The 14,566-nt window shown below is 45.0% G+C and overlaps 1 protein-coding gene across 1 annotated transcript in view; it reads right to left on the bottom strand.

The window, feature by feature from the left end:
- Nucleotides 1-13,606, bottom strand: part of LOC102558946 (olfactory receptor 6M1-like) — a 41,833-nt gene extending 28,227 nt beyond the window's left edge. Inside the window, exon 1 of the mRNA XM_019499397.1 lies at nt 13,557-13,606. Coding sequence (XP_019354942.1) covers nt 13,557-13,606 — 50 coding nt within the window. The remainder of the gene's footprint in view (nt 1-13,556) is intronic.
- Between the last annotated feature and the right edge of the window lie 960 nt (nt 13,607-14,566).

Below are 14,566 nucleotides of genomic sequence, written 5' to 3'. Positions count from 1 at the left end.
CCAATCATCTGGCACCTGGCCCGAGCAACACAAGTGCTTGTAAAGCTGTGCCAAGGGCCCTGCAATAACCCCTGCTAGCTCCCTCAACACCCTGGGGTGGAGAGCATCTGGACCTGCTGACTTGAACATGTCCAGTCCAACTTGAACTGAGTGCAGAATAGTTTCTGGGGTCTATGTTAAAATCCTTTAAATGATTTTGGTGTAACTACATCATTAGCCCTTTGTGTTAGCCCAAACCCAGATAGTGCAGATGTAAGAGTAAAGGATCTAGCAGCCTTTCCAGAAGAAAATCCAGTCTTACAATGGCATCAGTTGCTGAGAATCTACCACTTCCCTTGTTAGTATAATCCAGTGCTCAATCAGCCTCTTAAAGCATGTACAGGCAACCCCCGCTTAGCACTCTTAATTGGTTCCTGAAAGACTCAACATTAAGCAGGTACATACATCTATAAGAAGGGGAAAAAGAGGACACATGACATATCCTTCCCATATTAAAATATTAGGATACAGGCAGTCCTCACACTTACAACACAATTGGTTCCTGAAAACTATGTCTTAAGTCAAAATACCATAACTCTGAACCAATTTTCCCATAGGAACAATGTTGTAAAAGAGGAATTGGCTCCTTTATGATGCTCGACATAGCTGCCTCCAGCTGGTAAGTCTGTTGTGGTGGGGGGAAGGAAGGCGTGCGGGGGAGCAGATCAATGCCCCCACAGTGAGGGATGGATTGAGGCTGGGGCAAATGCTGCCCACCCAGGGCAGGGGGGTGAGGGTGTGGGGGCATGGGGAGGGTGGTTGGGGTGGCTCCTGCTACTTTGTGCCACCGATTTGGGAACAGCTCAGTCAGTGGCTCTGTTCTCTGCTCCCACCTGCAGTCTGGGAGGACGGGGGGGGGGGGCATGTGCTCCCAGATCTGCATGGAGTAGGAGGTGCTGGGGATGCACTCTGGGCAGGCAGCAGAAGGTGCTGGGAGTGGAGGCAATGCCTTTCTGCTGCTTGCCTTGCCAGGGCAGGGCAGAGCTGCTGCACTGCCTCTGGACAAGTGGTGCACAGCAGTGGGAGCTGCTCCAGCCTGCCCGCAGCTCCCCAACAAGTAGTGGTTTTATCTCGAGCCCACCCCCACCCCGCCATGGGAGCGTGGTGGCATGTGCCCCCAGATAAAACTTTGGGTTTTATTTCCTGATCTCAAAACAGATGAAAGTGTCTTATTTTCATCCATTTTATCTAGAAAATACTAAATCCCAGGTACAGAAATACCACAGGGGACCGGAGCCAGGAGCCAAAGTCACCTGGCCTGTCACAGCAGTATATCTATCATAGAGCCATATATTCCTTCTTCTCTGTTTCCATTCCCTTGCCCTAAACAGCATATATGGGCTAATAGGTGGGATGGTCTTCCTCCCCTAGGATCAGTCACTAGATATTTGAGAATAATTACAAGATCACCTGCTCGCTCAGGCCAGGTACCTAGTTAGGTATCTGTCATAAGCAGTGATGTTACTCATCACCATAATGGACTTTTTCTCAAGCCAAGGTAAACCTAGGCTCTTCAAATTAGTCATAAATGAATGACCCCTTCACACTTCTCTTCATTTAGTGACCTCTATTCCAGTAAGTGGAAAGATGGAAAGAAAGATGAAGACATACACTATCAGGACTTCTCACCTAACTATTCTTAAGGCTTACACAACACATTTATCTGGGGTAAGCTGACCTTATATCAGTATAAAAAAGCAGCAGTGAGATGACTACATAACACTTATTGGTGTTATTTCCTAGAATTTTATATAATGTTACCCTGAGAGAAATCAGGTTTAAAATTATAACATTATGTGTTATAGCAACATAGTTATCATATGTCTACTTTTATCCTAGTAGTAGTTTGATCAATTTATATATGCCATCTTTGCCCCCAACAGCTAAGGCACTCATCTGGAGGACATGGGCTCTAGGACCCACATACCCAGAGAAAATTTGAACCTGGGTCTCTCTGATTTCCTACCACAGATCAGTTGGTACCCAGAGCCTTCTCTGGCACTCTGTTTGAAGCCAAGACACTAATATTGTCACTGAAAATTAAAAAAAGAAAAAGGATGGAGAACAGTGCATATGTGAAGCTTCTACCTCAGACTAGTACCTAAGGCAGGGGTGCGCAATTATTTTGGGCAGAGGGCCACTTACTGAGTTTTGGCAAGCCATCACGGGCCACATGACAGGCAGCCCAGGGCAGATAAATATGAATTTGCTACATTTTTTAGGGGCCCCGTGGGCCCGATAGATTGGCTTGGCAGGCTGCATCCAGCCCTCAGGCCGTATTTTGCCCACCCCGACCTAAGGCTTTTCCTGTTCTACGTCAGTAGCCACCTTGCTGAGCCACGCACCCTCAGCCTTATCCTGTTGGGAACAATACCACCTCTTGTGGCCAGAGGGTCAGCTTCAAAAGGAATGCCAGATGGCTGCCTGGTTTGTCTTCCTTGTGGTGTGATGATTTGAGTGCTTCACTGCACAGTCAGAAAGTTCTAGGTTCAAACCCACCTGAATGCGGTGGGGAGGAAAAGAGGGCTATTTTCCAGAACCACCTGTTTTCCAGCTGGATGCTTCAGCCACTGAGTTATGAGGGGAAAACATGGACCACCTGCTTTTCTGCTTCTGAGCATCAGGTCTGTAGTCATGTGTTGGGCATGGATAAGTGTGCTACACATTCCCGGGGGCACTTGAATGGGCCCTAGACACTAATGGGCATTACCAGTCTGTGAGACTAGGTAGTCATGTAGGCATGCATGACTAAATGGTCAGGAATACAATTCCTCTGGGCAAGTAAGTATCAAAAAAGTGACATAGAAAACCAAAAAATGTCCATTTAGATTACAAGGAAGGAAATAGAATGCCACTCTAAGTTATCATCTAGATTTCACAGTTTTTAAATGTCTTTTGAAGGGATCTGCACTTTACAATACCTACAAAGATGCATACAACCTCCTCTCCAAATTGGGTTTTGAATACAATTCAGTTTATTGGATTCTGTTTTTACAAATTTTTATAACAACACAAAGAAAAAAAAAAAGAGGATCTCTTTACAGCTCTTCAGAGGCATTTATTTTTTACCCCTAATGAACCAGCTGAAGCCCTCAGTGTCTACTGTATGCTCTAGTGATACAGCTGCTGGGCAGAGCTGTATGGAATTGCCAGCAGGGCTTGGGTGTGCATGCAGCATGGCACCTTAGCAGTAGTGTTTTCTCCATGCTGCCAAAATTTCCACTCAAAGGGGCCATCAGTATAGACGTAGCCTAAGAATTAGATCTAGCCCTATGTTATTCTTCCTAATTTTGCCACCCAGGGAGAAAAACAGCACTGATGGCATCAATAGAATAGAATAGAATAGAATAGAATAGCAAGTTAAGGGTAGGGGAATTTCAGCAAAAACTCCTTGACTTTGCAACTGCACACTATGTTGTCTAACAAAACCTGTCTGTTGAATTTGTTCCCTTAAAATCCAACAGACTTTTATTTTCCATATTCTCAGACTGTCTGTCTATCATTAAGGCAGGTGAGCATGTAAAAATCAAAAGCATATTAGGAATACAAAAACAAAGATAATTCAACCTGACTTGTGCACTTAAGATATTTTGATAATCTTGAGTGACTGGAGTTGAATAAGGAGTAAGGAAAAGTTAGGTATATAGATTAGTCCCCTAAATGCCTTTAAAATTCTGGGCTCTGTGCACAGGAGACAGTTCTTGGCTTGTACAGTGTTCTGACACGTGACAGCAAAAAATGCCATTCTGAGCCACTTTCTGAGGCTGAAGCAGTCTACATCTTTATCAGGTGCATTTGATTTCCTTTTGCAATGACAGCTTTTCAAACTCAATATGACATCCCATTCCCCATCCATTCAGGAGCAGGAGACATTTGGTTTGCAGATAACAAGAAGTCATATAAGAAAGGAAGTTCACCCTGTGTGCTTCTTTTCTGTGTAGTGAAGAGATCCCTTGCACTATTAGAGAGTTCATAGGATTGAGGTGAGATGCCCATAGTCATACCCATTGTCAACATCCTCTATGCAGTATCACATCTAGCATATCAACATTAAATAAAGGGATTTCCAAGTAAAAGATTAAAAGAAATAATACTTCTCTGATTCCCATATAAGCTAAGTTGTTTCAACTAACCTGACAAATGTGAGAACAAAATAAGTAACTGCCAGTTGGGAACATTTGCTCAATGTGATATTTATTATGTAAACCAGGCTAATAAATCAATGCTAATTTATCAAGAAACAGACACAAGTAAAGGAAAACATAATGATAGTGATGATGTTCATAGTTCAAGTAACGTTGCTGTAACCATTTGATGCATGGCATTTCTCCTATGTAAAAACAGACAGACAGAGTGTCTGTGCAAACATGTCAGAAGAATGAGGTGTTTCAAATGATAGAGAGTAAATGGAGAGATGGATTGACTGTCATTCTTCATATGATTTGGTAAAGGAGTATGCATTCAGATAAAGGTTGTGCAAGCAGATAGATATGGGGTATGCAAGCAGATAGATATACACCTAAGTGGGATCCTCTGGTCTTAGAAAGCAGTCCCAGTTTTATGTCTACTTCTGATTTGATCACTGGATGGGAATCAAAGTGCAGAGAGAGAGAGAGAGAGAGAGCGCGCACCAGCCACAAAAAAGCATCAGGTAATCATGGTAGTTACAGCTGCTTTGAGTTATCCCTTCCTTCTTAGTCCAACCATTGCAATCCTAAGTAGCTTTTCTAGCCCTAGTCCTTAGAGTTATGGGTAGCTTGGATAATGGAGTAGAAGCTTTGATTCCTGTGGCATCATAAGTGTTCATAGGCGAGTGTTTTCAGCTCATAAAATCCTAAATCTTCTCTGCAGCACTCCCACTTCGACATACTTCTGAGTTTTAAATTCTGAGATCAATACACTATATGTCTATAGCTCTTTCAGAGACCTGGGAAGCAAGCTTCCTCCACCAGAAGCAATGATTAAAATCTGTCAGGTGTTGGACTACAGAGGAGGCCAATTAGGATTTTTGAAACAGCCTAAAGGACGTAGAAAACAGGTTTACACTCACTTGCAATGGAGTTGGGCAGCTAATAGTTCTAGGCTCCTCTGAAAACCACAGCCAATGTCTGGAAAGCCTTTTATTTTAGAAAGGGAAGCAGTTTGTAACATTAAGCATCATCCTCCTAACCAGATCTTTCCTGCATTGTCAAGAGGATCACACAGCATCTTCCTTTGCATTTATGAATCAGCAGTGCACCTCTAGCAGAACAGTGCACAATTTATGCTTAAAGACTCATTACTTCATATCACCAGCCTGGTCTGTAACTTCAGAACCAGGTGCCTCTGGCTGTTAAGAATATATCCTTAGTCAGCCACATCTCAGACTGGTTCATGTTTTTTGTAAGAGACAAGGAAAGTGGGTCAAGTTTCAAAGAATAAAACCTTGGACATCTTTCCCTGTTTTTCCTCTTATTTCTTACCCTCCCAGTAATACTGATGCTGAAAATCCTCCCAAGGTTTACTAGGTAATACCACTAAACCTGCTGATTTTAAAATGTGAGTCATTCATGTAAGGATCCTGCACTATACCCTGGGTCAACTCTGCAAAGCCTAGTCAGGCTTTACTGCCCTGCAGCCTTTATAAAGTACAGCTGACCCAGTTACAGCTAATCAAGGTCAGCTGACCCTCTCTGACTGGATATGGAGCTATTTTTAAGGAACCCCACCAGCACCTGAGTCCTCCTACACATCACACTAGTCTTCAGTTTCTGAGCAGCTTCTATCTTAGCAACATCTATGGCTGTCCTTAATACAAAAAACAAAAAACAAATCTATGGCTGTCCTGGTTCCTGATCTTGCCTTTGACTTGTTCCTATATTTCAGCTTTGAATTCTGCCTGCAGAGCTGTTTCCTGACTCCTGACCCTGGTTTGGCTTTTGGAGTTCACCTGTGAATTATCTTTCTGACATGATGACTAGACTTCTAATTCCTGACTCCTTTCTCTGGCTTGGCATTTGGCTTCTGACTTGTAGTCCCTGGGTCCACCCTATTTACCTGCTAGGCTAGTGGACCATGACAATTCAGTCTCAAGAAGAGTCATTTAAAAGTTGGTGATATGCCTTCAGCTATGGGTCTCTTTTACCATTATTATTTAACTAGCTTTAAGCACACAGAGAAACAACACACCTTGGGAAAAGTCCTCAGGCTGGGAATTGACACCTGCAGGGTGGTTAGGGCATTTAACTGGCCTTCAAGGAGAGTGGAGGAGCAAACTTTTGTTTTGTGGTTCTGATGAAAAGTTGGAACAAGAGCCCTGAGCAGGAGAGAGGTATTCTGGTATCCATGCTGAGTTCATGGGGAGTAGTATAGTCCATGCCCTAGAAATGAGGGAATTTTCTATTAGGACTCCTGGTTTCCCCTGTGACCTATGGTAGAGGGTTGGTTTCTAAGGGTTAGGGCAGGTTCAAGATTTTAAGTCAGGATGTCTGTTCAGTTCCCAATTAAAAAAATGTCACTAGTACCCAGCTGTTAAATCAGAAGTGATGAGAACTGCAAGTCAGGACTCCTTGTCTTAGGTATAAGTAGAGGAGTGCCCTACACAACAGGCCTCCTAAACTTCATGCAGATATTAGAAGTGAACATGCTGTTATAGGGAAAGTTGAGATTTTTCTGAGCTACCTGTGAAAGTTGTAAGCCTGTGTACCATGACAGATAATGGGTGCTTACTGTCCACAATCCTTAAACAGGTTGACAAATTTTAGCCTAAGCAGGAAATAAGGAGTCTGGCTAACTGCTGTAGGCCTCACTGGACTCTGGATTAATAAAAATATTACTCAGTGTATAGACAAATTGTACAAAGGTTCTGCTACAGCATTGACCAAAACAAGCCACACTGGGGCATGTCTACACATTCATTAATGCTTGATGATTACTGAGTATTTAATTTAGTGCTTGTATAATCAAGTACTAAATAAATGTTCAATAACCAGAGTTACTGTGCACTAGTGCTGGTGAACCCCTTTTTAGTGACACTAGTGCATAGTAGCCTAATAATACTGTGCAGTAGTGTATTAGTACTGTCCATGCTGTGTTGTACTACTGCACAATATTAGGCTATTTCACAGTTAGAGTCTCATGTAGCTGCACCCACTGAGACCAGAATTGGGCAGACCTTATATAGCTTACAAAGAGGTGCTGAGAAAGTGATGTTGTTAGCCCATAAAGGTGCCTCACATGACCAGTGGATAGAGAAAATGATTAGACCAGCCAGAACACCAAACAAGAATTGGAGAAACCTAGTAAAAAGGTTCCTTAGTTTGGTGGAAAGGTTACACTGTCTGGTGAGAACTGGGATGTGGATGGTGTCACCAAAAAGTATTAGTGATTGTTGAGAAGTAGGATGTGCATGCTGTAAACATGAAGTAGTTTTAAGTGGTGGATTAAACTCTGATGCATTGTGCTGGCCTGGGGCAAGGTAGGGAGGGAGAACAAGTACGTTATGCATATATCTTGCCTGCAAGGAATCCAGTTATCACTGCATAATGGCGGGCTATGGATGTTAGTGACTATGCTTATAAAATGCTATGCCTATATGCAATAAAATCAGCCAAGCTTTTGTCACTAAGAATCGAGCCTCCCTCTAATAATGAGGTTGTCAATGGAGAGAGGCTGCGTGCAGCAGCAGTCAGCACCACAGATGGCATCCTGACACACTGGGCATACAGACGACCCAAATGAGGGAGCCTGATGTGACTGGTAACACCTGACCCCTACAGGCAGGTGACCGCCCTGACAACACTGACAGTCTGATTATGACTCTCAGTGACAGTGTACCAGAAAGCAGTGGTCGTTCTGAAAAATGCATTTTATTTGGCAGCAAAAGATCTCAGTGAAGTGGTTCCATGCTGATACTTTGGTCACCACAAAAGACTTCTTGTGTTTAGTTAAATATTTCTAGTGGCAAGGGTGATTACAGCACTTTTTGAGGAAGGAGATTCAAAGCCTATCTATGTACGGGAGCCCAAGGATCCAGATCTCCTACACTTAGAGAGACAGTCTAAACAGTAAAATGTCCTGGATTAAATGGTGAGAGGCCCCTCCTCTTCCTTTTTTCATCCCACCACCTGGCCCCTTCATTTCCCTTTTGATCCCTAAGATCTGCTGAGAGCAACTTGCTGCAGATACCATCAGTGTGCCAATTTAGTCTGGTGATAATGCATGGAAGGTCATTCTTAGTAGCCGTTCATCATCTATGGGGCTTTCTCAGTCTTGTTGCCCATCAAAGCCTGAGCTTCTTGGACTCTGACACCAAGAGTTCTGGTCCCTGCATCAACTGACGACTGTCTGAGTCTCTGTCCCCCACCAACCCACTCCACCCAGTGAACTACATTCTGGATCTATGTCTGGACAGGGACTTTCTTCTTTAAGGGATGTGCACTCTTCTTTAAGACTGCACCTGATGTCACATTCAGTGAAGCAGGTAGCCCTTCTTAAACAAGATGCCATTTGTCAGCTAACTGCAGTATAACAGGCAGATTGTCAAAGCCAAATATCAGGCAGCTGTCAAAAATCCAGGTTATTTAATTTTCTTCTGTTTTTCTCCCCCATTTCCCTGTGCCCCCCAGGGCTTATGTCCATGGAAATTTATTTTTTTTTCCAAGTCAGTCTCTTGTACTGAGGCTTCTTTGATGTCTCTATTAGGTGCCAATTATGGAAAGACATTTCCACACGGGGGAACGTGGAACAGGGGACACAATGGTAGGAGTCTACTACAGACCCCCAACCAGGAACAAGAGCTCGACCTGGAATTTGCCAGGGAACTGGCTAAGGCCACACACTTGCGGTGCATGGTTGTCATGGGAGACTTAAACTACCTAGACATCTCATGGGAACAGCACTCAGCCAAATCTGAAGAGTCGCAAAGATTCCTCATGCACGTGGATGAGCTCTACCTGACCCAAGAAGTCTATGGACCAACAAGAGGCAAAGCACTGCTAAACCTAGTACTGGCTAAAGTGGATAATCTAGTCAGCAACCTAAAGATTGAAGGAAAGCTGGGAGACAGTGGCCCCAAGCTGATCACTTTTACTATCCATCGCAAAGCTGGCAAGTCAGTCAATAATGCAGAAGTCCTCGACTTTAGCAAAGTTGACTTTGATAAGCTCAGGAGGCTCTTTGCCAAGGCTCTAAGGGACCATGACTCAACAGGGAAGGGAATTCAAGAGGAGTGGTCCTGAAAGCACAAGGGATGTCCATCCTATCTCAGAGGAAAGGTAGCAAAAGGGCACAGCAACTCCTTTGTCTCAGCAGGGAACTCATGGACCTCCTACACCAAAAAAGAGAGGCTTATAAAAGATAGAAAATAGGAATCACTACAAAGGAAGCTTGCTCTGTACTGGTCTGTACCCATAGGGAGTAAACCAGGAAAGCCAAGGCTACAACCAAACTCCATCTAGCTACACATATCGAGGGCAATAAAAAGTCCTTTTTTAGATACGTGGGGAGTCAGAAGAAAAGCAAAGGTAACATTGGACCCCTGTTAAACCAAATGGGACAACTGACACCCAGAAAAAAGCCAACATACTTAATGGATACTTTGTGCCAGTTTTTCATCAACCCAAAGGCACCGCCCTGCTTAGCAAGATGTGGGATGGCCAGGGTGAGGGTGAATTTATACCCAGCATCAGTGTAGACCTTGTAAAGGAACACCTTGAGAGGCTGGACACCACTTACTACACTTACTAGCACCAAAGGCAAAAGAAACTTGGGGGTCATGATTGACCACAAGATGAACATGAGCCACCAACGTGATGTTGCAGCTGGTAAAGCAAACCAAACCTTCAAGTCAGTGGGTCCTGACAGATTGCACCCCAGGGTACTTCAGGAGCTGGCAGGAATTATAGTTCAGCCACTGGCAAAGATTTTCAAAAACTCCTGGTGCTCAGGTGAAATACCTGAAGATTGGAATAAGGCCAATGTGGTGCCCATCTTCAAGAAAGGGAGGAAAGTAGATCCAGGGAACTACAGGCCAATCAGATTGACCTCCATCACTGGAAAGATTCTAGAAAAATCATCAAAGAAACCATTCTTGATCAGCTGGCTAATGGCAACATCCTGAGGGATAGCCAGCATGGGTTTGTTGCGGGTAGGTCTTGCCTGACTAATCTCATTTCCTTCTATGACCAGGTGACACATCACATGGACACGGGAGAACAGATTGACATCATATATCTGGACTTCAAAAAAGTCTTTGATCTGGTGTCCCATGATTTCATCTTGGAAAAATTGGCCAACAGTGGCCTCGGCTACACTACAGTCTGATGGCTAGGGAATTGGCTCTGAGGCCAAACTCAGAGAGTGGTGGCTGACAGAAAGGAATTATCATGGTGCTCTGTGACCAGTGGGGCTCCCCTAGGCTCCATCCTTGGACCTGTTCTCTTTAACGTCTTTATCAACAATGTGGATACTGGTGTCAGAAGTGGACTGGCCATGTTTGTCGATGACACCAAACTTTGGGGTAGAGTATCCACACCTGAGGATAGGCTGGTGAACCAGGCTGACTTGGATAAGTTGAAAAGTGGGCAGATACAAACCTGATGACTTTCAATACCGACAAATGTAAGGTACTCCACCTTGGGGAAAAAAAACCCGCAGCATGCTTGTAGGCTTGGCAGTGCTACACTTACTAGCACCAAGGGCAAAAGAAACTTGGGGGTCATGATTGACCACAAGATGAACATGAGCCACCAATGTGATGTTGCAGCTGGTAAAGCAAACCAAACTATGGCTTGCATCCATAGACACTTCTCAAGTAAATCTCAGGATGTCATCCTCCCACTGTACTCGGCCTTGGTGAGGCCACAGCTGGAGTACTGCATCCAATTCAGGAAGGATGTGGAGAAGCTTGAGAGAGTCCAGAGGAGAGCCACATGCATGATCAGAGGACAGGAGAATAGGCCTTATGAAGAGATGCTGAGAGCCATGGGACTTTTCAGCCTGGAAAAGCGCAGGCTCAGGGGTGACTTGGTGGCAGCCTATAAGTACAGCAGGGGTATGCATCAGGATCTGAGGGGATGTCTGTTCACCGGAGCACCCTAAGGGATGATAAGGACCAGTGGTCATAAACTCCTCCAAGAGCATTATAGGCTTGACAATAGGAAAAATGTCTTTACTGTCCAAGTTGCCAAAGCCTGGAATAGGCTCCCTCCAGAGGTGGTGCAAGCACCTACTCTGGACTCCTTTAACAAGTCTTTGGATGCTTATCTTGCTGGAATCCTTTGACCCCAGCTGACTTCTTGTCCTTGGGCAGGGGGCTGGACTCCATGATCTCCCAAGATCCCTTCCAGCCCTAATGTCTATGAAATCTATCAAATCCATTGTGCCTCTGCTGGGGCTTCAGTCCAGTTTGGATCAGGAATATCTTCATCTGCAAATTAATCCATCATATTCTTTTAGAATCTGATGGTAATGTTTCAGACATGTTGCAACCACCATGGAGCAGGAAATATGTAAGTGGCAAGGATTATTTTATTTTTATTTTTATTTTTGCAGGGGTGGAGTAATTGCATTTCAGAAGATGAACACTTTTTATTTGAAAGCTTGTCTAAATTTATGCCAACCACTAATCTGATAACAGATCACCCCCCCCAAAAAATGCTTGTTGTTCTAGGAACTGAGACACTTAGGGTAGAGCCCCATCTTCACTCCCAATCAAATTAAGGGCAATGTTAACCCATTCTTTCCCAGGGTACAAGAGCATACAAGAACATCAGGGAAAACAAAATATGTAATATTATCAAAAAGACTACAAAAAAAATACCCATTTTGTTTTGCAATATTGCAGCACAATACCATATTCTGCCATATTCACTGCTATATTCTGTTATCCACACTTTGAGAATCAGTGACATGAAAACAACCACCTCATATTTATTGAACAGCATCCCCTTTTAAACAAGGAAATCAACACCAATCGTGGTGTAAATCACTGAGGCCAACTTGTCCATGGGGAATTTTCTGAATGGATGAATATAGATGTAAATGCTGGGTATGAATATTAAACACACCACTGTGGCCTGGGCTCCACGAGTAGATATGGCCTTGTGCTTCCCATCTATAGCATGAGCTCTTATGTTGACTAGATGACAGTGTATGAAATAAATAAGATAATGAAGATTAAAACAAGCATCCCACCATTTGAGACCATCAGTAACTCCACAAAATAGGTGCCAGTGCAGGCCAACTTGATGATTTGAGGGATATCACTGTCACAGGGTGAAACAGAAGGAGGGACCCCAAAATACCAGGGGGTAGCCCCAGGGTCTGGAACACTCAGAGAGGATGGAAAGAAAAAGAAAAGATGAAGGGAGATATTTACCTACAGCGGGACCCACGGTGGAGCCAGAACTGAGGGAGGAACCTGTACGGCTCGTCAGCCGTGCCTTTATACAGTTGCGGCCAGCTGGTGATGTCAGCTGTGATTGCCAGCCAGCGGAAATAAAACAGGTCACTGGCAAGAAGGAAGGGGGCAGCAGATTGATGCCGGCAGGGACGCTGGCAGGAGGTGCCTCCCCAAAGCTCTGGCAGAAGCAAGAGGAGCCAGAAGCTGCTTCCCCCAACAGGGAAGGATGTGCTGGTATGTGCTGCAAGCCAGAGACTGCTGGCTACAGCAAAAGGAGCCAGGAGCTGAAGGTGGCTCCTCAACACTGGGAACCCGGACAAAAGGGCAGAGGGAAGCAGGAAGACCCCAACACCAGTGGCCACAGCAGAGGACCTGGATAGGCCAGTACAGGTCATGGCACCAGACCAGGTGGAACCGTTGAGGGCACTGGAGGAGCCAAAGAGTCGCACCAGGTGGGGGATGGGAGACAAGAGCAGCGTGAGGTGCTGCAAAACCCGGCATTCGGCGATGTAGTGTCGACCAAGTGGGGGATGAGGGGACAGGCATCCACCAGAGGACCACAGCAGGCTGAAGAAACCAAAGGCTGGGCAACAAGAGTTAAGAATCGGGGTGGAATCTGCAGGCTACCCCTGCCACACATAGGGCCGAGCATAGACCCATAGGGTCGAGAGAGAGTTGTTAGCAACTTGGCCAAGGGGCCTAGCAAGGGGACAGTTGGGTCCCTCAAAGGGTATCAGTAGTTTATTTTGGTGTATTTTGTGTTGCCCACTTTTCGGAGGGGTTGAGGGTCAGAACTTGGGGAGCCTGTTTCTTTTTACATATGCCAGAGGGTGGTTGTTAGCCTTAGGGAAAAGGCGGCAGCCTCGTGGCCCAGTTAGGATACTGCAGGCTGCTTACACTTTAGGCAGGGTGGCTCATCCCTTCCGCAAAAGTGAGCTGGGGCAATGGTCAGGAGGCTGGCCAAGAGGACAACAGTGACCCACCAAGGCTGGGTATAAGGGCGAGGTAGAGGGGAGATGGAGCCTCACAGAAGACCTCCAGACAGATGTCCCACTGTCAAGATACTCCGAGTGGTTCGACCCTCCACTGAAGTAAGATTCAAAGTCATGGCCGGCGGGGCTGGGGCAGACCATACCGGAAGTGAACACCTACTCGGCGGACCACCAGGGACAGGAAGGTGAACATCATCGAACATCCAGAATAGAGCCACACGTGACCAGATGTTTGAGGCCAGGCGGGCACAATCACAATATAAATTATTCAGGACATAGAGTCCACAAAATGGTAACTGGAAGATCAGGCCAATCTGAACAATGGAGCTAATCAATCCACCTACCCATGTCCCAGCCACTAGCTCCTACACACATACCCTGACTAATGATAATCAAGTATCTCAGTGGTTTGTTCATGGCCACATACCAATCAACTGCCATCATCACCATTGTGCCCCCAATGAAGTGAAAGAAGAACATTTGGAGGATGCATTCATTTAATGAGATAATTTTGTGCTGGAGGAAGAGACAGGAGAGTAACTTGGGTGCATTGACTGAGGAGTCACTGACATCTAGAAAAGCTAAATTGGCCAGCAGAAAATACATAGGGCTGTGGAGCCGGTGGTCTAAGATTACTGTGCTAACGATAGTGAAGTTTCCCAGCCAAGTTGTCACATAGAGTGTAAAGAAGACTACAAAGGGAAAAGACTGTAGCTTGTGATTCTGAGTAAGGCGCAAGAGGATGAATTATTTCACAACTGTGGAGCTTAGTTTCTGTTGGTCCATTTAGTCTCTTTAGTTCATGCCCGAGAAGGGAACAGAAATGATAAGGGTTATGATGGGAATACAAAGAATTCCTGCTAATACATCAACTTTTACTCCACATGTACAAGGACAGATTTCAATTTCCTGTGTTTGCTGAATTCAGCAATGTGCCCTCAGCCCCAGTGGTAAGTAACACTTCTGCAGCAGACTTAGAAAGACAGCTTACCAAACAGGCATCAAATTCAAGGGGCTCCCAACATCCCTGCTTGTGAGGAAGACCCAGCAGCCAAGAGCAGTGAACCTGCAAGCTCCAGCTTCCCGGATCAAGTGCTCAACCTCCAAAAGGTCTAGGTAACTTTCTTTCAACACACAGCCTTGGGTTCAGTGA

Source organism: Alligator mississippiensis, chromosome 15 (genome assembly GCF_030867095.1).
Source record: "Alligator mississippiensis isolate rAllMis1 chromosome 15, rAllMis1, whole genome shotgun sequence".
NCBI lineage: Eukaryota > Metazoa > Chordata > Crocodylia > Alligatoridae > Alligator > Alligator mississippiensis.
The sequence above is the reverse complement of the archived record's forward strand: the minus strand, read 5'-3'. Positions and strand labels throughout refer to the sequence as shown.